The 22,807-nt window shown below is 48.3% G+C and overlaps 1 protein-coding gene across 4 annotated transcripts in view; it reads right to left on the bottom strand.

Moving 5' to 3' along the window:
- Positions 1-22,807, bottom strand: part of LOC141259518 (cytochrome P450 3A9-like) — a 155,053-nt gene that overhangs the window by 34,516 nt on the left and 97,730 nt on the right. For all 4 annotated transcript variants that reach the window (XM_073675645.1, XM_073675648.1, XM_073675646.1 and 1 more), the window contains 3 exons: positions 3,726-3,853; positions 2,831-2,906; positions 152-312 (listed from right to left, as the gene is read on the bottom strand). In XM_073675645.1, the coding sequence (XP_073531746.1) occupies positions 152-312; positions 2,831-2,906; positions 3,726-3,853 (365 nt within the window). The remainder of the gene's footprint in view (positions 1-151; positions 313-2,830; positions 2,907-3,725; positions 3,854-22,807) is intronic.

Raw genomic sequence — 22,807 nt, 5'->3', positions numbered from 1 at the left:
GACCCAATACTGATAGTGGGGGCCGTGGCCTAACATATAGTTCAGGAGCTTTTCTTAGCATCTACAAGAAACAAAGGCTGGAAACACAGTGAGAATTCACCCAGATGATAAAAGTTTAATAGATAAAGTGTTCACACTATTGTATTACCACCTTATCGGGAAGATATGAGTCCACCTCCTCTTGTAGTTTCTTTTGAACATCAGGGTGAGTTGCCAGGTTATGAAATACATAAGTTAGTGTCAAACTTGTGGTCTCGAATCCAGCCAATAAGAAAATAAGAGACTGCGCCATAATCTCCATATCTGTCAGAGCTGTAAAAGAAAGCACATCAGGTTTCTCAGCATGTGTCCGACAGAAAAGAGAGAAAATAACATGTCACAGCAAATGTGAGCAATTACAAAGCCACTTTAGTTTGCCTGTGGTGGTAAATGGCTACTCAATGGCAGAGTGGAGTGAACAGTTGTTAAAGGGGTTGTCTGACCTTACGCTACTAGTCTGCAGTCACTGTATTTGTCTGCAGACTTGTGAATCCTCACATTGTGTGCACTGTGAGGATTCTCCGATGCTGGCGCTGGTAGCGGGAGGTCGAGTGACCGCAAGCATGTGATTTGCATGCTTCCAGCCACATTTTGACAAGGCATGTTGGGCCTCACTCAATACACTTGTATTGCGCAAGGCCGCGCACGTCTAGTCGGCACGTGACCGCATGTATGCAAATCGCATACTTGCAGTCACGTGCCCGCTGCTACCGACACCGATTAATCCTCACAGCGCATAGAGCGCGCTCTGAGAGTATTCACAATACTGCAGTCACACAGTGGCTGCAGACTTGTAGCCATAGACCAGACAACTCCTTTAAGCATCTATAGGTAAACAGTGCATCAAATAATCTGCATCAAGACAGATCACAGCATCTCAATGTACAGTGCAATGCCAGACGTTAAGGTGGCCATACAGATTACATAGAAGTAGGTTTATGCTTAAACCGCCATTGAAAGAACAATTGTCTTTTTCACAACTATCAATGCAGCATGTCTATATTGATCATTATAGTAATTCAAACTTGTCATCTATGTCATATGACAAAGGACAAAAGATTTTTGTGGGTAGGTCCTTTCTAAAAAGAAAGTTCCTGTATGAAAGATCTTTGGTCCAGCTATCAGTTGAACACATCAAGTATGGCTGATTTTGTTTCCGATTATGGCGGTCTGTCATTGATCAATTAACACTTTCTATGGGTGAATCCATCTATTTTCATCAGCTTAGTCTGATGTGTATCAGCACATTTATAACCAATGAATACAGGCGAAAACATGTCCTATCACATTATTACACAGGTTCTTATAATAATAAACTGGCCACTGTGTATAGACATCTGTGAAGAAACAGCAGCAGGGAGACCCCGCAGAATCTTGCTGTTGCCACCACTTGTGATGTATCCACACCCCGCCTCCCGCCTGACGTCACAATTACGTCACACGAAGCAAGTGGTACGGACCTGCCCTCTGCACCTTTGTGATGTTCCGCAACCACTCGAGGATGCGTAAGGTCAGATTGGTACAGTTATGCACAGACACCCCCTGTCCACACAGGTACAGAAGGCACCAGGGAGTGAGAAGAGGTGGCCCACCCAGTCACTCACGTGGCACCACACTCGCCCACAACCCTGACAGGCTGAGAGGCCCCTCTCACTGACCCCAGTGAAACAGAACCCTGTCAGCCTGGTAAAGCTGCAACCAGTTTCTATTTGATATACCGGACTTATATTGGGCTAGAAACCAGCCCCGGTATCATGTTCGTTGGACCGAACAATAAACGTGAGGTTCGTGGATCGGGATAAAAGAACAGCCCAAGGTTAAATTATATATTAAATCGCCATAAGGGCGCACTAGACATTACACTATATTCATAAGGGTTATACATACACAATGGTCAGAGTTGCAAGCACAATAGCATGGGTACAAAAGGTATAAAGCAGTTATTACGAGTCAATTATCGGTTAGATGGATGATCTGGCTTTCGGGGGAAGGACTGCCTCATGGGAGGTTTGTGGGCCTTCTTTGTTGTAGCAGGACTTTCCCCATACGACTTGATGTCACGACCCCCCAGGAAAAAGACAATGGACCTGGGGCGGCAGGATCTTTTAACCTCTCTGGGTCACTCCCATTACGGCCCCTGGGCTGGACCTAAGTCTCCACCCCTGTTTTCTCCCAGCTAACAGACTCCCAAAACTAACATGGGCAATACCTCCTTACTGGACGAGCTGGTTCTGGTGTCATCGGATCCAGCCGGGCCCCTGCTACGAGTGGAGACCAAAAACAGTGGCCCTAGGGGCTTCTGAAAGGCTGTGCCGCATATCTCCCTATCCTTGCTTGCTGGGCGGTGAAGAAAGGAATGGTGAGATTCTCCATTATTTTAGGTTTCCAAAAATGTATTTTGTGTATCACTCGGACGTATCGTCTTCCCATAACTCGCTGTTGAATCATAGTAGTTCACACACAGGAGCACATGGCATTGGGGAAGGAACGGCCTGCAGCAGCTTCACAGCTGCTGCTGGTAGGGGCTTTTGTCACTTACTGTGTTTCTCAGCCCCCTCCCCTCTGACTGAGCTGCAGTGGTTTCAGATTTGCATATGTACAGCTCTGTATAACCCACCTGGCAGTGCATAGTGATTGACAGGGGATTATCTTGAATATTCTTCACAACATCATTTATACATTTTAATTCCTTGCATTTTGATTAGTCCAGCTTTCTATTTCTGATCACATATGGAATAAATTCTCCTACTGTAGACATTTAAGAGACTGAAAACTATTAAATTTCATATACCTTTTTGCTCCTTATTTAACCCATTTGCATCTTCCACTCTAGAATCCAACATAAGCTGCAGGAAATCCACACGGCCCTAAGAATACATATAATTTCAGAATTGTTATCTAATTTCCTTATTTTAAAGATTTCTTTATTCAGTATTCTATTCAGATAAGTTACCCTTTGTTATTTTTAAACCTCTTTGCTTTGGGGAAAAATCAATTACCAAAGATAATACTTAGAAACAGAAGATACAATATTTCTTGATTTTGGAGCACAGAACAGTAAATCAGCAATGTGTCCGCACTGAACATCCTCTTTTTCACATGTCCCACCAATGGCAAACTGATTTTTTTCTCACAGAGGCAACAATTCTTCCCTTCATTGTTATGTTATGAAATAAAGCAGAAGACTCAACCCATGGGCAGGGACACACGGCCGTATAACTCCTGCGATGATCGCATAGCACTGAATGGACTGGCAAGCACTTCTGACCTGAGCATGACAGCATGATGGATTTCTATGCAGCTGTCAAGGTCAGGTCAGAAGAGGTGTCGACCAGTACGAGATTTACCATGCGATCCTCAGACAAGAAATATGGCAGTATGTCCCTGCCCTAAGGATCATGATAAGGAGATAACAAGTACCATAATCTCTTGCCCTTGGTGTTTATGGATAAGAGGGTTTGAAGCAATACCATTAAGAGAGGACCCCATTTATACGTTTATAATAGAGAACATTTTTCTCTGTGTACATTCTTTATCTCTGTTCCAGATAATAGAGTAAGTACCAATTATATATAGTTATTTTGAAAAGTTATGAATCTATCATATGTTTTGACAGCAAGAAAAAAGCGGCATATGTGTGAGCAACAATAATCTCCAATACACAATAAGATTTGGAGGGTACTTACTGAGTGATCTCCTTTCATCCGCTTCTCTTTAAAACTAGTAACAGCATTCATATAAAAATTCAAGAAGTCTTTTGGAAAGAAGTTCATTTTTAGTCCCTCAAGAATAGGACGGAGGAATGGGAAAAGAACTGAAAATAAAATGAAATGCACAAATGTTATGTCACATAGCGACAAGGGACTGTGAGCACCTACCAGATCCCTCGAACTAGGGGCATCCTAAGCTATCCATGTTCCCCGGATTACCCCGGATAGAGGCAATGCACGGGTCTCCTACCTTGGTATGCTCCTATCTTAACCCATATCTGTTCCCTCCTCCACCCAGGGAGGTGTGAGGCTTAAGTGTATTGGAAAACACTAACCAGACAGACAGGGGATTAATAGAAAGGGATAAAAGAAAACTACACTCATACAAATACACTCACAAAACAACAGAGTGGGAAACAGGGGAGGAATAGGAATCACAAGCCAAATGGGAGAGGATGAGGATAAACATGCAAACCAACTCCACTCAACAATTTCCTGAAAAACTCTCCAACCACCTACTCCAAACACTAAACTTCTCCTTCAACTACAAACCAGGGAGCAGAACCCCCTATCACTGGCAACTTCCAAGTGCCAGTGGCAGGCATATATACCAGAGGGGAGTGGCCAACAAAGAAAGAACAGCTAAGAGAATTCAGGATGGAGAGCTCCAGGAGATCAACTGAACCGATTAACCCTTGCAATGACAGAGCAAGGAAAACCTGCACTGTTTAATAGGATGGTGAAGCAGTTCTAATCAGTGCAGGAGTTTGTGTAACTAGACGCCACGATCTTCTGGCACCTCTCTGACGATGTATCACCGTCACAGTACCCCCTTCCTAAGAGGGACCTCCGAAACCTCAGAACCTGGTTTATCTGAATGTGAAGCGTGAAAAGACCGGACCAACCTGATTGCATGAAAATCAGACTCTGGTAAACACATTCTCTCCTCAGGACCATAAATAACCCTTCCAATGTACCAAATATGCAAGAGCCCAGTGTACAAAGCGAGAATCGATAATTTTCGCTATCTGAAATTCCAGATTCCCATCAACAATGACAGGGGAAGGTGATGGTGGAGATGGTTCAGAGAAAGCAATATATTTTTTGAGAAGTGATCGGTGAAACACATTATGAATCTTGAAAGTGGGTGGTAAAGCAAGACAAAAAGCTACTGGATTAACGATGGCAACTGTAACATACTTGGCGGCATCCTTGCATAGTGGTCCATCTCCCACTGTGCAAGAGCGCGCACTTGATCTCCAATCCAGAATGTCTCTCTGGCTTCCCTCCATGCTGTCTGTTTGCTTCTGTGTGCTGCTGCTTAAGGGCGGCGCCCGATCACTTCCTGCTTTTTGTACCTGCTGCAGGCACACCCCTTGTGCGTCCTCAGCCTATTGCTGTCTGTCACCTGGTATTTAAACCAGCTGCTCCAATTAACCCATGCCTGAGCATTGTGTTTCATTCAGTGTGTGCTTTCACTCTGAAGGTGCCAGGTCCCGTTCTGTGTTCTCTTGTCTGCCTATCCTGGAGGCTGTATTTCCAGGCCTGTCTGAACACGCTCCTAGCCTGTTCCTCCCGCCTTCTAGGGGCCGATTACCTAGACCCGCTCCTGTATCTTGTCTATCCTGTCTGAACACGCTCCTTGCCTGTTCGTCCCGCCTCTCTGGGGGCCGTATTCCCAGACCCGCTCCTGTATTCCGCTGCAGTGTCGGTCTCCTCCGTACACTCAGTTCCAGTCTGAACTCTCTCCTATCTTTTACCTGTTTTTTCTCTATGTCCGTTCCTTTCCTTTTTCTGCAGAGTCTGAACTCGTACCTAACTCCTGCTTGTTGTCTCTGTACTCCCATTTGTGAGTTTGTGGTCCACTCGCTACTTCACTGCAAGCACCCTGTGGGTATCTGGCTCTGCCTTTCCCTTCCTGTCTGTTCCGTGTGAACAGAGCCCTGTCCCCCCTGCTCTGCCTTGCTCACCGCTCAGGTGGCCTCGTCCTGCTCTGCCCTTGCTCACCGCTCCAGGCGGCCTCGTCCTGCTCTGCCCTTGCTCACCGCTCCAGGCGGTCTCGTCCTGCTCTGCCCTTGCTCACCGCTCCAGGCAGTCTCATCCTGCTCTGCCCTTGCTCACCGCTCCAGGCGGTCTCGTCCTGCTCAGCTCTTGCTCACCGCTCCAGGCGGTCTCGTCCTGCTCTGCTCTTGCTCACCGCTCCAGGCGGTCTCGTCCTGCTCTGCTCTTGCTCACCGCTCCAGGCGGTCTCGTCCTGCTCTGCTCTTGCTCACCGCTCCAGGCGGTCTCGTCCTGCTCTGCTCTTGCTCACCGCTCCAGGCGGTCTCGTCCTGCTCTGCTCTTGCTCACCGCTCCAGGCGGTCTCGTCCTGCTCTGCTCTTGCTCACCGCTCCAGGCGGTCTCGTCCTGCTCTGCTCTTGCTCACCGCTCCAGGCGGTCTCGTCCTGCTTTGCTCTTGCTCACCGCTCCAGGCGGTCTCGTCCTGCTCTGCTCTTGCTCACCGCTCCAGGCGGTCTCGTCCTGCTCTGCTCTTGCTCACCGCTCCAGGCGGTCTCGTCCTGCTCTGCTCTTGCTCACCGCTCCGGGCGGTCTCGTCCTGCCCTGCTCTTGCTCACCGCTCCGGGCGGCCTCGTCCTGCCCTGCTCTTGCTCACCGCTCCGGGCGGCCTCGTCCTGCCCTGCTCTTGCTCACCGCTCCGGGCGGTCTCGTCCTGCCCTGCTCTCGCTCACCTCTCCGGGCGGCCTCACTCTGCTGTGTTTGTCCGCCACATCTGTGGTTCTGTTCCAGAGTCCCAGTGTGTACTGGGTCCTATCCCACCTGTGTTCCTACCTGCTAGTGCCTTCCTGTCTGCACTCTAGCCGTGCTTGCCTGTACCCCCCTGCCTGCATACCCGCCTGCCTGCATACCAGTCGTGCCTGCCTATTCCCACCAGTCTGTGTGCCAGCCTAACCAGTCTGTTCCTGTATTCCCCTGTGTGGGTCAACAGCCGTGTCCGGGGTCTGTCCTGGAGTAGCACCTGGTCCCTCTGCTCGGTTCCTCCTTGGTGCACTGGCGTCGTATGCCGTCGTGCGACCCTGGTCGGATTGGGTGAATACCTAGTTACGCCCCTCCAGGCATTCACTCTCCGGCACGGTCCAGTGGAATCACACGCACACGCCGCTCAGCCCGGGCGTGTGCATTACAGCAACTATCTTATAGGGGCCCATGAACCTGGGTCCCAGTCTCCAAGAAGGAACCTTCAACTTAATTTACTTCAAGGGCAACCACACCAAATCACCAACACACAGGTCCGGACCCACCAATCATTTCCGATCAGCCATACTCTTATATTTGGACCCCATCCTCCTCAAATTATGAAGAACACCTTGCCACACTGATGTAATAGAATAAGAAAACCATTCCTCCTCAGGTACTCCTGAAGAACTATTCTTATTGAAGGAGCAGAATTGAGGATGAAAACCATATGCCCTGAAGAATGGGTACTTGCCACGTATGCACACGGATGCCATTTACTTGGAGATGAACTCTACAACAATACAGACCCAACCCCCATCTACGATGTGTCCACTTCTACAACGAATGTCTGAGTGATGTCAGGCTGTATAAGAATCGGCGCAGAAGCAAACCATCTCTTTAAAGTAGCAAATGCCTCAATGGCTGCAGTGGACCATTTAGAAAAGTCTGTCCCTTCCCTGATCATATCCGTCAGTGGTTTGGCCACTACCGAAAAGTTCTTATGGTAATAATTGGCAAACCCTAAAAACCTTTGTAAAGCTTTTAAGTCTTCAAAAAAATCCAATATCGCACAGACCTTCACCAGACCCATACGAAATCTGGTGGACAATAAGAAATAGCCCAGAAAAGGGATCTCCTGAATCAAAAACATAAATTTCTCTGTTTTGACATATAATTTCTTGTCCCTGAGTATTTGTAAGACCAGCCTAACATGTACCTGATGTTATTCAAGGTCTGGCGGCGAATAAATCAATATGTGATCTAGATAGACTACCACAAATCAACCCCAGATGGCAAAAAATGTCATTTACAAAGTGCTGAAAAATGGCAGGGGCATTAGTCAGCCCAAATGGCATAACAAGGTTTTAGTGGAGTCCTTCAGATGTATTAAAAGTAGTCTTCCACTCATCCCCCACCTTTATACAGATGAGGTCCAGTTTGGAAAACCACTTAGAACTGATGATCTAATTAAAGAGGTCCGCAATGAGAGGGAGAAGATATGGATCCTGAACCGTGAACCAATTTAGTTTACGGAAATCTAAACAGGGGCCCAACCCCCCATCTTTCTGTGTTATAGTCCTTCATGGCCTGCCATATCAGACCTGACACATTATACAACCTGCTCTTATGAAATTTGGCCCCAGAAATTAAATTAACGGTGCAATCATATGGATGATGATGAGGAAGTTCTTGACACCCCTGTTCCGAGAACACATCCTCAAAATCAGACAGGTATTCCGTCAGAGACGGGGTATCAACCCTGTATAAATGGGTGCCCAAGCAGTGTCTTTGACAGTACTTACTCCACCTTACTACCTCCCAAGTCTGCCAGTTCACCATGGGATTGTGCAACGTCAGCCTGGGTAGTCCAAGAACCACAGGGAAGGGCAAGCCCTCTAGCATATAATGATCAATTGATTCAGAGTGCATGGCCCCTACCTGCAGACATATCACTCGAGCGACCTGATTAAAATACCCTAGGCTCAAGGGTGCAGAATCAATAGCGATTATAGGTATAGGTCTAGACAATTTATGAGGATTGAGACCCTGATTCTGGACGAACTGGGGCATCAATCAGATTAACCCCCCCCCACTGACCAAAAAGGCTGAAATAACCACCTTACTTACGCTAAAATGGATCTTGGTAAAAAGAATTGTGACCTAACCACAGAGGAAATATGTACACCCAGGTTTCTAATTTTGTCGCAACCCGGGCTCCTTAGTTGTGGTTACGTATTGATGGACAGGTACCAACAAAATGACCCTTCTTACCACAGAAAAAACACACTCCCTCTTTGCACCGAACTGCAGGAGGACTGGTAAGACGAGTCATCCCCTCAACTGCATGGGTTCCATGGTAGACTCAGCCCTAGCTTACATTGACCCCTGACACCCGGGGGTCATTCCACCTAGTATCTGTAGACTACCTACGGAACTCGGAGAAATACTCCTCTGCTGGCCGGTATCCCTGCTGAATCCGACATAAGTCAAACTCAGCCACAGAGACACGATTGGTGAAGTCATAGATGAGGCCCAGAGCCTGAAAAAATTCCTTGACCGTCTGAAGCGACTGGGAATCAGATGGGAGAGAAAATGCCCAGGCTTGAGGGTCATCCTGGAGAAGAGAGATTATGATCCCCACCTAAGAAAATAATTTTGGAGAGTCCCAAAAATAATTACAATCCTCAATTTATTGCGAAATAATTTAAAAGATCATACAGGTTGGGAATACATCTTAACGCGTTTCTGGCAAAACGCCCTTATTCACTTATACCATCTCAGTGAATAAGGGCTTTTTGTCAGAAACGCATTGAGATGTATTCCCTACCTGTATGATCACCTACCCAATCTCTCAAACTAAGGGCACCATAGGCTATCCCTGTCCCCCAGGATTACCCCGGATGGTGGCGATGCCAGGGTCTTGTACCTTGCTATGCTCCTATCTTAACCCTTATCTGTTCTCTTCCCCATCCAGGGAGGTGTGAGGCTTAAGTGTATTGGAAAACACTAACCAGACAGACAGGGGGTTAACAGATAAGGATAAAAGAAAACTACAATCATACAAATACACTCACAAAACAACTGCTTAGAAGATCCCATGGCTGTTGTTTTTTGGCACAAAGTTAGAGGAGGCTGGGTTTTTATAAAGATGGGAAATTTGCATCACCTGGCCTTTCTTAACAATGATAATGAACAAACCATAACCCTAACAGGCTAATTAAAGGGAATCTGTCACCCCCTGGGATTTATGTGACCTACTAATATGGGCTGTGAGTCAGTTACGGGGATCGTATACGAGGGACAGAATATATCCCCCAGAATGTGTACAGAGACCTATTAAACCCACTGGAGTGCACTGCAGTCACAGACACACCTGCGGCTGCAATGCAGGAATGAAGGTGAGCATTGACCTGGTCAGGCTATCTGGCTAAGGCAGATTAAGTAAAACCCGGCAGGGCCTTCATTTCTTGGAGGAGGCTACAGGAAGGCAGTGGGGCGGCCTCCTCCCTCCAACCCGGGTTTTCCAGTGGCTCTTGCCACGGGTCCTTTAAAAACCCAGCATTAAGGATTAGTGTTGTTCTGTGTTGGAACCTGCTAGGAGCATAGCAGGAAAGCTCGGCGGGCTTGTGAGTAGCTGAACCCACGCCTGGGAAGGCTCTGCATCTGACAGGCTGTGAGCGGTCCGGCGCGGCCGTTGCCCCCGGCAACCGTTGTTATGGACTTGTGTTAACCCGGCTGCAAACCGGAGGACTTTCTGTTTACCAGTGAGTTTTTCTGAATAAAAGCTGCTTATGTTGGACTTGCTTGGGTCACTGCCTCAGTTACTGCACGGTGTGAACACCGCCACCTTACAGCTTGGTAGAGAATGCGGGCATTGTGACTGAGGCATACCCCACCGGCAGCTACATGACCACAATCCGGCCTGCCACCTTTCAACCCCACCCCATGGACAAAATGGAGGAGCTGTTAAAGCAGTTGGTACTCACCCAGCAGTAGCAGCTGCAGTCTCAGTGGCAACAGAAGGAGCAGCACCAGAGTCTCCAGCGGCAACAGCAAGAGCAGCACCAGAGTCTCCAGTGGCATCAGTAGGAGCGGGAACAGCAGCATAATCAGCAGCAGCTACTGTACCAGCAGCAGCAAAAAACAAATGAACAGTTTGATGCCCTGTGGGAAACAGCCACAATGCTGATCCCGGAACGTCGAGAGGCCAGGGACAAGGTTCGCTCAGCGTTGAGGAAGATGGGACCGAAGGACGACGTGGAAGCCTTCCTGACCATCTATGAACGCACGGTAGAGCGGAATAACCTACCAGCCGGCCAGTGGGCAGAAGTGATGGCTCCGTTTTTTGTCGGGGATGCCCAGAAGGCCTACTTCAACCTCAGTCGGGAGGACGCCCAGGACTACCAGAGGCTCAAAGGTGAGATCCTTGCCCGGCTGGTTGTCAATACATACGTGAGGGCTCAGCGCATATTTTCATGGGCCTTTGTGGAGACCCAACCCATCCAGTCTCAGGCTTATGACCTTTTGCAGCTGGTCAAGAGGTGGCTCCAGCCTGAGTCTTTGACTCCAGCCCAGATGGTGGAGAGGGTGGTGGTCGACCGGTTGGTGAGGACTCTGCCGGCCGCTATCCAACCCTGGGTGGGGCAAGGGGACTCCGGCACTCTCGATCAGGTGGTCAGCCTGATCGAGCTCTACTCTGCCACTCAGGACTTTATCCGGGACTCTGCCCCCTCGTGGTTCTCACGCCGATCCCTGCTAACCCAGGAACCGGGAGACGGGTCGTGTCCCTCGGCTAAGGACAGTCAGCACCATACCCGGGCTTAAGGGGTACCCCGGAGTGAGAGTGGAAGGAGACCGGTTCCCTCCCAAACGGTCATAAGAACTAACAGTACCCCCACCATTAGGTGCTGGCGGTGTCAGGGGCCGGGACATGTGGTTGTTAACTGCCCCCTGACTACGGAGCCCATGGACTGCGGGTATAACCGCCTGGTCTCAATGTACGCCCAGACCGTCTGCACTGGGAGTGCCGACCCCTCAGACAGTGAACCCCAACTGTGCCAGATACTGGTTAATGGGTACCCCACGGAGGCCCTCCTAGACTCGGGGAGCCTAGTGACTTTGGTACATGGGTCGCTGGTGGCAGGAGACAACCCCAGTGGACGGACAGTCTGGGTTGTGTGTATCCATGGGGACCTCCGACAGTACCCAACCGCGGAGGTAGCTTTGTCCACGCCATGTGGCGACATAAAACATGTGGTGGGGGTGGTAAAAACTCTTCCCTATGGGAAATTTGTTACAGGCGCTGTACCCGACGAACCCGAATCAGGGGTACCTGCTGTAGGGGTGTCCAACCTTGGGACAGAGTGTGACCCCAATAGGTCTCCCCTAGAGGAGCTGGCAGGAGAGGTCGAGGAGGCCTAAATCGATCCCCGAGCTGGAAGTGTCCCGGGACACGTTTGGGACAGCTCAGCTACAGGATCCCACCCTGACTCGGGCGTGGGAAAAGGTGTTAGAGGTAAATGACGTAGCTCAACAGCCTGGTGCAGATACTGTATTTCCACGCATGGTAGTCAACGGTGAGTTGCTCTATAGGGTAGACAAAATCAGGGACGAGGTCATGGAACAGTTAGTGGTACCTCAGTCGTACTGACGGGCGGTACTGGAGAAGGCACACAAACACCTGCTGGGTGGACACTTAGGAGTTAAAAAGATGCAAGAACATATCTTGCAGCGTTTCTTTTGGCCTGGGATTTACACGCAGGTCCAAAAGTAAAGTACTGCGAATCCTGCACCGAATGTCAACTGACAACTTTCCGTAGTCCATTGGTACCTCTGCCAGTGATAAAGGGATCTTTTGAATGGCTTGCAATGGACTTGGTAGGGCCCATTGTAAAATCCACCCGTGGCCACCAACATATACTTGTGGTCGTCGACTATGCCACCCGGTACCCGGAGGCTGTACCGCTACGCCACACCTCGGCGAAACTGATTGCACGGAAGCTGTTTGCCATGTTCTGTTGCCTTGGGCTACCTAAGGAGATCCTGACAGATCAAGAGACCCCTTTTATGTCCAATGTGACGACCGAACTGTGCAAACTGCTAAAAATAAAACAATTGCGCACCTCGGTGTACCACCCTCAAACTGACGGGTAGAACAAAAAATAAAAATAAATAAAATACAATAAAACCCTCAAGTCCATGTTAAAAAAGTTGGTTTCTAAGGGATTGGGACATGTTGCTACCCTATTTGATGTTCGCAGTCCGTGAGGTACCCCAGGCTTCCACAGGGTTCTCGCCCTTTGAGTAATTTTACGGCAGACACCCTAGGGGTCTGTTGGACGTAGCCAAAGAGACGTGAGAACAAGAGCCGACGTTTCTGTGCTGCCTGGGCATCTAACAGATGTTCTTTCACGATGGGCATGACCGCCGCAATCCGGTCCTGCATACTGGCCACGTGTTCAATTATAGGAGTATAATTGAACACGTGGCTAGTATGCAGGACTGGATTGCGGCGGTCATGCCCATCATGAAAGAACATCTGTTAGATGCCTAGGCAGCACAGAAGAGTACATATAATAAAAGAGCCATGGTCAGGTCTTTTAACAAGGGCGATCGGGTGTTAGTACTGGTACCCACAGCCAAGAGTAAGCTCATGGCCAAGTGGCAAGGGCCATATGAGGCTCGAGAAAAGGTGGGGGAGGTAAATTACCATGTGTATCAGCCCGGAAGGAGGAAACCGGAGCAGCTTTATCATGTAAACCTGCTAAAACCTTGGAAAGATCGAGAGTGTTTAGTTACAGACGTCACTTTGGGCATGCCGTCAGAGAGTTCTCTACCTTCAGCCAGGGATGCGTCCGGGGGAGAGGTCAGGATAAGTGATGCTCTCAGTAAACAGCAGCGACGGGAGGCTCGCTCGCTTGTGCAGCAGAATACCGACGTGTTCTCAGAGATACCAGGTAGGACTATGGTTCTCCAACATGACATTGTCACCGAACCTGGGATAAGGGTACGAATAAGACCATACCGGGTACCCGAAGCCCGGAGGCAAGCCATCATGGCTGAGGTAAAACAAATGCTCCAGTTAGGCGTCATCGAGGAATCACTGAGTGAGTGGGCTAGCCCCATTGTACTGATCCCGAAACCAGACGGATCGTTACGCTTCTGCAACGATTTCCGGAAATTAAATGAAGTGTCGAAATTTGACCTTTATCCAATGCCCAGGGTGGATGAGCTGATTGAAAGACTGGGGCTGGCCCAGTACTTTACCACGCTGGATCTCACCAAGGGTCACTGGCAGGCAGGGGTGGATTAGCAAGGGCACCGGACAGTTTAGAAGGCGCGGGCCCCCCCCCACACACACACACACATCTGATGTATCACATGTCACATGATCCCCTGTGATAGATCATGTGATAGTTCACGTGAAATTAATTTGGCACAATATTAATTATAATAATTTTTTTTAGGCTGTGTGCCCACTATGCGTTTTTTAAGCAATTATGCTGCAGAAACGCTTAAAAATCGCTTGGTAGAAGGTCTGCCATGTTCCCCAATGATAATCTGCATGTGCTGTGCACATGCTGCGGAAATTTCCACTGCGGATTATCATTGCGGAAAAATCCACAGCATTACCAATTATGTTGCGGAAGCTCGGCGTTTTTGCAGCCATTGACTTGCATTGGAACGCATGTAATCCGCATCACTGGATCTGTACATGCAGAATCCATGCGTTTCAATGTGCGGATGGTACCCGGGTTTGGAGAAGAGGAGACTCTCCTCCAGACCCAGGTACCATACACTGTGTTCCAAATTATTATGCAAAAAGTGTTTAGGAGTGATAAGGTAAGAATTTTTTTGTTTGTCAGTTAAACTCATTGATGGTGATGTGTGTCAGGGCTCTTTATATCACTGTAAGCAATTGCAGACACCTGTGCTAATTAGTTTGGCAGGTGTGTCCAATGAAAGGCAAGACTACATAAGAAGGCTGTCCCACATTATTAAGCAGCCTACATTTTCTGCCAAAATGGGAAATAAAAAGGATGTGTCGGCTGCTGAGAAGCAACAAATTGTGGAGTGTTTAGGTCAAGGCATGACTACAATCAACATTGCCAAGACACTTCATCGTGATCATCGCACAATCAAGAAGTATGTAGCTGATTCACAGTACACACGTGTGCGTGCTGATAAGGGAAAATTGAGGACTCTTACCTACAGGCAATTACGTCAGGTTAAAAGAGCAGCGGCAAAAAAGCCTTGTCATAGGAGCAGACAAGTTTTTGAAGCTGCTGGTGCCTCCAACGTCCCCTGAACAACAAGATGCAGGGTCCTTCAGAGGTTTGCAGCTGTGCGTAAGCCATCCTGTCGACCTCCTCTATCCACTGCACACAAGCAGAAACGGCTCCAGTGGGCCAAATAATACATGAAGACTGACTTCAAAACTGTTTTGTTCACCGATGAGTGCCGTGCAATGCTCGATGGTCCAGATGGATGGCGTGGAGGATGTCTGGTTGATGGACACCCCATGCAAACACGGCTACGGCGCCAACAAGGAGGAGGTGGAGTAATGTTTTGGGCTGGAATCATGGGGAGAGAGATTGTCGGCCCCTTTAGGATCCCTGAAGGGGTAAAGATGAACTCCATAATGTATGTTGAGTTTCTCAAACAGCACTTCCTGCCATGGTTCAAGAAGAAGAACTGTGCATTCCGCAGCAAGATCATTTTCATGCATGATAATGCACCGTCTCATGCTGCACATAACACATCTGCATCTCTGGCTGCTATGGGCATAAAAGGGGACAAACTTATGGTGTGCCCCCATGCTCCCCTGACCTCAACCCCATTGTGAACCTCTGGAGCATCATCAAAAGGAGTGTCTATGATGGCGGGAGGCAGTTCACATCTAAGCAACAGCTCTGGGAGGGTATTCTGTCCTCATGCAAAACAATTGAAGCAGAAACCATCCAAAACCTGACAAATTCAATGGACGAGAGAGTTCAGAAGCTCCTTTCGAACAAGGGGTCCTATGTGCAAATGTAACATCACCTAGAATAAAGTTTTGAGTTGAAAACTGTTTGATTTCAGTTTGTAATAACCATTTTTTTGTTCTTTATTAAAATGAAAAGGTTGAAAAGTCTGCTGTGCATAATAATTTGGAACATGCATTTTGAGTGCAGTTTGAGTGTTTTATTTTTTAAAAAATATACTGTTATCATAGGCAGTTTGTACAAAAACCTTTCAATTGTACTCTAATAGTTATTTGACTGGAAAATTACAATGACTGCAATTCATATAGGTAATTTGGGAAAATCAGAGAAAATATTATTTGCATAATAATTTGGAACAAAATGTAGTAGCTGTAAAAAAAAGAATAAAATAAAAAATAAATATCATACTTACCTTCTGATAGCCCGCGGTGTCTTTATCCGATGCGTCCTGGCTTGCCGGCAGCTCACGATGGTCTGAAAAGGACCTGCCGTGAAGTCATTTAGTCATGTGACGGGTCACGCGACTGCTGACGTTGGCAGGCCATCAGAAGATAATTATATATTTATTTTTTACCATTCTTTTACGGTCACACTATATAAATCCATGCTGGTTGCATGGATTTATATAGTGTGACCAAGTTGTCAAGCACTTTCCAAGTGATGCTAAAATCGCTTGGACAAGCGCTTTATAACCCGCATGCAGAAATGCATGTGAAGAACGCTTCACATCTGCTTGTCCCTGGCAGGAAAAACGCATTTACAATCCGCATGCGTTTTTTCTGACAGGGAGATGCAGAAACGCTCAAAAAAAATGCGGAGCATTTCTGCATCGTGGGCACATAGCCTTACATTAATTGTATGACTCAATATTTAGCACACGTAGCCATCTATACACGGCGGGAGGCCGCACGGCGCCATCTATACACAGCGGGAGGCCGCATGGCGCCATCTATACACAGCAGGAGGCCGCACGTAGCCATCTATACACAGCAGGAGGCCGCACGTAGCCATCTATACACAGCAGGAGGCCGCACGTAGCCATCTATACACAGCAGGAGGCCGCACGTAGCCATCTATACACAGTAGGAGGCCGCACGTAGCCATGTATATAGAGCAGGAGGCCGCACGTAGCCATATACACAGCGGGAGTCCGCACGTAGCCATCTATACACAGCAGGAGGCCGCACAGCGCCATCTATACACAGCGGGAAGCTGCACGTAGCCATGTACACAGCGGGAGGCCGCACGTAGCCATCTATACACAGCAGGAGGCCGCACGGCGCCATCTATACACAGCGGGAGGCCACACGGCGCCATCTATACACAGCGGGAGGCCGCACGCAGCCATCTATACACAGCAGGAGGCCGCACGGCGCCATCTATACACAGCAGGAGGCCGCACGGCGCCCCCCCCCAGAGACAGTGGGAGGCCGCACGCAGTCACGCACACACAAACATATACATACATATACAGTACAGACCAAAAGTTTGGACACACCTTCTCATTTAAAGATTTTTTTGCATTTTCATGACTATGAAAATTCTACATTCACACACGTAGCCATCAATACACAGCAGGGGGCCGCACGTGGCCATCTATACACAGCGGTAGGCCGCACGTAGCCATCTACACACAGCAGGAGGCCGCTCGTAGCCATCTATACACAGCAGGAGGCCGCACGTAGCCATCTATACACAGCAGGAGGCCGCACGTAGCCATCTATACACAGCAGGAGGCCGCACGTAGCCATCTATACACAGCAGGAGGCCGCACGGCGCCATCTATACACAGCAGGAGGCCGCACGGCGCCCCCCCCCAGAGACAGTGGGAGGCCGCACGCAGTCACGCACACACAAACATATACAGACATATACAGTACAGACCAAAAGTTTGGACACACCTTCTCATTTAAAGATTTTTTTGCATTTTCATGACTATGAAAATTCTACATTCACACACGTAGCCATCAATACACAGCAGGGGGCCGCACATGGCCATCTATACACAGCGGTAGGCCGCACGTAGCCATCTACACACAGCAGGAGGCCGCTCGTAGCCATCTATACACAGCAGGAGGCCGCACGTAGCCATCTATACACAGCAGGAGGCCGCACGTAGCCTTCTATACACAGCAGGAGGCCGCACGTAGCCATCTATACACAGTAGGAGGCCACACGTAGCCATCTATACACAGCAGGAGGCCGCACATAGCCATCTATATACAGCAGGAGGCCGCACGTAGCCATATACACAGTGGGAGGCCGCACGTAGCCATCTGTACACAGCAGGAGGCCGCACGGCACCATCTATACACAGCGGGAGGCCACACGGCGCCATCTATACACAGTGGGAGGCCGCACGAAGCCATCTATACACAGCAGGAGGCCGCACGGCGTCATCTATACACAGCGGGAGGCCACACGGCGCCCCCTGCAGAGACAGCGGGAGGCCACACGCAGTCACTCACACACAAACATATACAGACATATACAGTACAGACCAAAGGTTTGGACACACCTTCTCATTTAAAGATTTTTTTGTATTTTCATGACTATGAAAATTCTACATTCACAATGAAGGCATCAAAACTATGAATTAACACATGTGGAATTATATACTTAAGAAAAAAGTGTGAAACAACTGAAAATATGTCTTGGCATTCTCTTGATGAGCTTCAAGAGATAGTCACCGGAAATGGTTTTCACTTCACAGGTATGCCCTGTCAGGTTTAATAAGTGGGATTTCTTGCCTTATAAATGGGTTTGGGACCATCAGTTGTGTTGTGCAGAAGTCAGGTGGATACACAGCTGATAGTCCTACTGAATAGACTGTTAGAATTTGTATTATGGCAAGAAAAAAGCAGCTAAGTAAAGAAAAACGAGTGGCCATCATTACTTTAAGAAATGAAGGTCTGTTAGTCCGAAAAATTGGGAAAACTTTGAAAGTGTCCCCAAGTGCATTTGCAAAAACAATCAAGTGCTACAAAGAAACTGGCTCACATGAAGAAAGGAAGACCAAGAGTCACCTCTGCTTCTGATGATAAGTTTATCCGAGTCACCAGCCTCAGAAATCACAGGTTAACTGCAGCTCAGATTAGAGACCAGGACAATGCCACACAGAGTTCTAGCAGCAGACACATCTCTACAACAACTGTTAAGAGGAGACTTTATGCAGCAGGCCTTCATGGTAAAATAGCTGCTAGGAAACCACTGCTAAGGACAGTCAACAAGCAGAAGAGACAAGTTTGGGCTAAAGAACACAAGGAATGGACATTAGACCAGTGGAAATCTGTGCTTTGGTCTGATGAGCCCAAATTTGAGATCTTTGGTTCCAACCACCGTGTTTTTGTGCGACGCAGAAAAGGTGAATGGATGGACTCTACATGCCTGGTTCCCACCGTGAAGCATGGAAGAGGAGGTGTGATGGTTTGTGGGTGCTTTGCTGGTGACACTGATGGGGATTTATTCAAAATTGAAGGCATACTGAACCAGCATGGCTACCACAGCATCTTGCAGGGGCATGCTATTCCATCCGGTTTGGACCATCATTTATTTTTCAACAGGACAATGACCCCAAACACACCTCCAGGCTGTGTAAGGGCCATTTGACCAAGAAGGAGAGTGATGGGGTGCTACGCCAGCTGAACTGGCCTCCACAGTCACCAGACCTGAACCCAATCGAGATGGTTTGGGGTGAGCTGGACCGCAGAGTGAAGGCAAAAGGTCCAACAAGTGCTAAGCATCTCTGGGAACTCCTTCAAGATTGTTGGAAGACCATTTCCGGTGACTACCTCTTGAAGCTCATAAAGAGAATGCCAAGAGTGTGCAGAGCAGTCATCAAAGCAAAAGGTGGCTACTTTGGAGAACCTAGAAAATAAGACATATTTTCAGTTGTTTCACACGTTTTTGTTAAGTATATAATTCCACATGTGTTAATTCATAGTTTTAATGCCTTCAGTGTGAATGTACAATTTTCATAGTCATGAAAATACAGAAAAATCTTTAAATGAGAAGTCGTGTCCAAACTTTTGGTCTGTACTGTACATACACACATAAACACATTTGAAACACAAAAATACATATAAACAGACATCACACAATGATATCTGCCTGCACACACACACACTCACTCAATCACACATACACACACTCACTCTCACACATACACACTCTCACACACACTCTCACTCTCGGCTCCAGTCCTCCTGCTCCTCTCCGGTGCAGCACTGCAGGCCGGGCGCGCACTGCGTGACGTCACAGCTAGGAGACACGGCCGCGCACAGGGCCGTGTCTCCTAGCAGTGACGCGACCGGGCCAGCACAGGGAAGTTAACAGCTGCAGTGCTGGCCCGGCCGGAGAAGAAGCAGCGGCCGTGCGCCGCTGCTGGGGGAGCGATCTGGGGGCCCCCCCGCCACTGTCTGCCAGTATGTGCCGCGGTGCCGCAAATAGAATGAGGGCAATCTGGCCATAGACACCCCGGAGCCCCGGGCCCCCTGGAGGCCCGAGGCCCCGGGCGGTAGCCCAGATTGCCCTCATTATAATCCGCCTATGCTGGCAGGTACCTTTCGCAAAATCGGCGAAGGAAAATACCGCCTCCATAACTCCGGAGGGTCTATACCACTATGTGGTCTTACCTTTTGGGTTACATGGGGCCCCGATGACATTCCAGAGGCTGATGGACATAGTGCTCAAGCCCCATCAGAAGTACGCGTCCGCGTATCTAGATGATATCATCATCTTTAGCACCGACTGGCATACGCACCTATCCCAGTTACAAGAGGTGCTGGATTCCCTCAGAGCCGCGGGGTTAACGGCAAACCCCAAAAAATGTGCGATAGGGCTAGAGGAAGCCCGTTATTTGCGGTATGTGATTGGCCGAGGAATTATCAAGCCCCAAATCAATAAAGTTGAGGCCATAAAAATCTGGCCTAAACCGTCAAGTACAAAGCAGGTGAGGGCGTTCCTTGGCATCCTTGGGTATTCCCGCCAGTTGATACCTAATTTTGCTGGGAGAACAGCGGCTCTGACCGATCTCTTGAAAGGGAAAAAATTGGTAATGGTTCGGTGGAACCCTGAGGCAGAAGAAGCGTTTCAGTCCATGAAATTGGCCCTGTGTGGACAGCCGGTCCTCATCAGCCCCATCTTAAAGGAAACCTTCCTTGTACAGACAGATGCCTCGGAGGTAGGTCTAGGGGCGGTATTGTCACAAGAAGTGAATGGTGAAGAGCACCCGGTCACCTACTTGAGTAGAAAACTTATCCCAGCAGAGAAAAACTATAGTGTGGTAAAGAAGGAGTATTTGGCTATTAAGTGAGCCTTGGAATCGCTACGTTATTATTTACTCGGGCTTCAGTTCCGCTTGGTGACGGACCACTCACCCTTGGTGAGGAACGCCAAGGAGAGGAATGCTCGAGTCACCAGGTGGTTTCTGTCACTGCAAAATTTCAGTTTCTCTGTAGAACATCGCCCTGGGAAGTCACAGGCAAACGCGGATGCCCTGTCCCGGGCACCCTGTATGGTGACAAATGTTCAACCCCACAAGTTTGAACAGAGGAAGGGGGGAAATTTTTGTGTGGCAGTGACGGGATCGTATACGAGGGACGCTAAATATCCCCCAGAATGTGTACAGAGACCTATTAAACCCATTGGAGTGTATTGCAGTCACAGACACAGCTGCGGCTGCCATGCAGGAATGAAGATGAGCATTGACCTGGTCAGGCAATCTGGCTAAGGCAGATTAAGTTAAATCCGGCAGGGCCTTCATTTCTTGGAGGAGGCTACAGGAAGGCAGTGGGGCAGCCTCCTCCCTCCAACCCGGGTTTTCCAGTGGCTCTTGCCACAGGTCCTTTAAAAACCCTGCATTAAGGATTAGTGTTGTTCTGTGTTGGAACCTGCTAGGAGCATAGCAGGAAAGCTCGGCGGGCTTGTGTTAACCTGGCTGCGAACCGGAGGACTTTGTTTACCTGTGAGTTGTGAACACTGCCGGGTTACAGGGCATACAGGTGATAGAAATGTAAATCTATTCCTACTTATATGACTCATATTAGTGGCCTTGTTTTGTTACATTTTATGTTTTATCTTTATGGTTATGATCCATTCAGCACCCCGGGCCCGTTAGGAATCCCCGCCTCCTGTGTTAATTATAATGGCTTTCCCCTCCCCTGCATGTCACAGTGCCCTGTGACGTGCAGTTTCAGCGGCCAAATCCCACTTCTTCCTCCCATCTATGGGCATTGTATTGCAGGAATCTTGTGCGCAGGCGCTGGCGAGTCACTGTGGCTTCCGCTCCAGTGACCTCCGGCATGCGCAACACTAAGGTTCTCTCCCCACTTCCTCACTGTATGTCATCGCTAGGAACCATGTGTATATATATATATACACATGTGTATACATATACATATGTATGCATATGTACACATGGTTCCTAACGATGACAGTGAAATAACCAACGAGCACTACGCTATACAATTAAAAATCCCTTTTTAATAAGCAGTAAATTGCAAAGTAGCTTGTTTTCACAAGCATTTTTCAATTTAAAACTTATATAGTGGATGTATAAAATCTACATTACGCTGTTAAAATTCCAGCTTTTTTAATGTAAAAAAATCATTCCAATAAGAATAATTTCCACCTGTAATGTCACCCACAATCTGTATAAATCCATTGAGAAATTAACTGAAATCATCTTGAGAGGAGGAGGGAATAAAAATAACAAAACTAAAATAATATGGTTGTATAAGTGTGAACACCCTCTTATAATTGGGGAAGTGGTTGTCACGGATGTGTCAGATGTGACAGACAGTAGCTCTGCATCTGGCTGCAGAAGTTCACTGCGTTTGGCATTGCAGACGTCTTCTTAAATCCTTTTCACTTTTGGACCTAGTGGCAACCTCCCTCCTGCTCTGATTGACACATCCTGGTCTGGGTGTTTATAAACTCTCAGTCTGCTGCAGGGAGTCGTCGGTGATATTCACATTTTCCCTTGTGAAGGCTTGGAGCTATAGCAGTTGGCTTGCTTCCTTTATGGTGCCCTTGGAGGAGGTTTGGTGTCTTCTCAAGCTAAGTTTTCCCCATTTGTTTGTCTCCCTTGTTGTCTTTAGTTTAGTGGGGCTTGACCAGTGCTCACCCCCCTCGCTATCAAGGGCCTAGCTCTAGGGCTATACAGAGCTTAGGTTTCCTGCTCGGCGATTGGTGTGGAACCAATATAGGGACAGTAGGGTAGGCAGGATGTTATTAGATTAGCCTAGGGGTCTCTACTCCCTCTTTCCTTCCCCTCATCTTTTCTTGTTGCACTTAGTCTTTCCCACACTGTGTGTGACAGTGGTTGTGTTCAGAATT

This window comes from Phyllobates terribilis, unplaced genomic scaffold, assembly GCF_046119375.1.
Source record: "Phyllobates terribilis strain yellow unplaced genomic scaffold, ASM4611937v1 Scaffold_3__8_contigs__length_932513732, whole genome shotgun sequence".
Taxonomy (NCBI): Eukaryota; Metazoa; Chordata; class Amphibia; order Anura; family Dendrobatidae; genus Phyllobates; species Phyllobates terribilis.
Note: the sequence above shows the minus strand (reverse complement) of the source record. Positions and strands in the feature narration are given on the sequence as shown.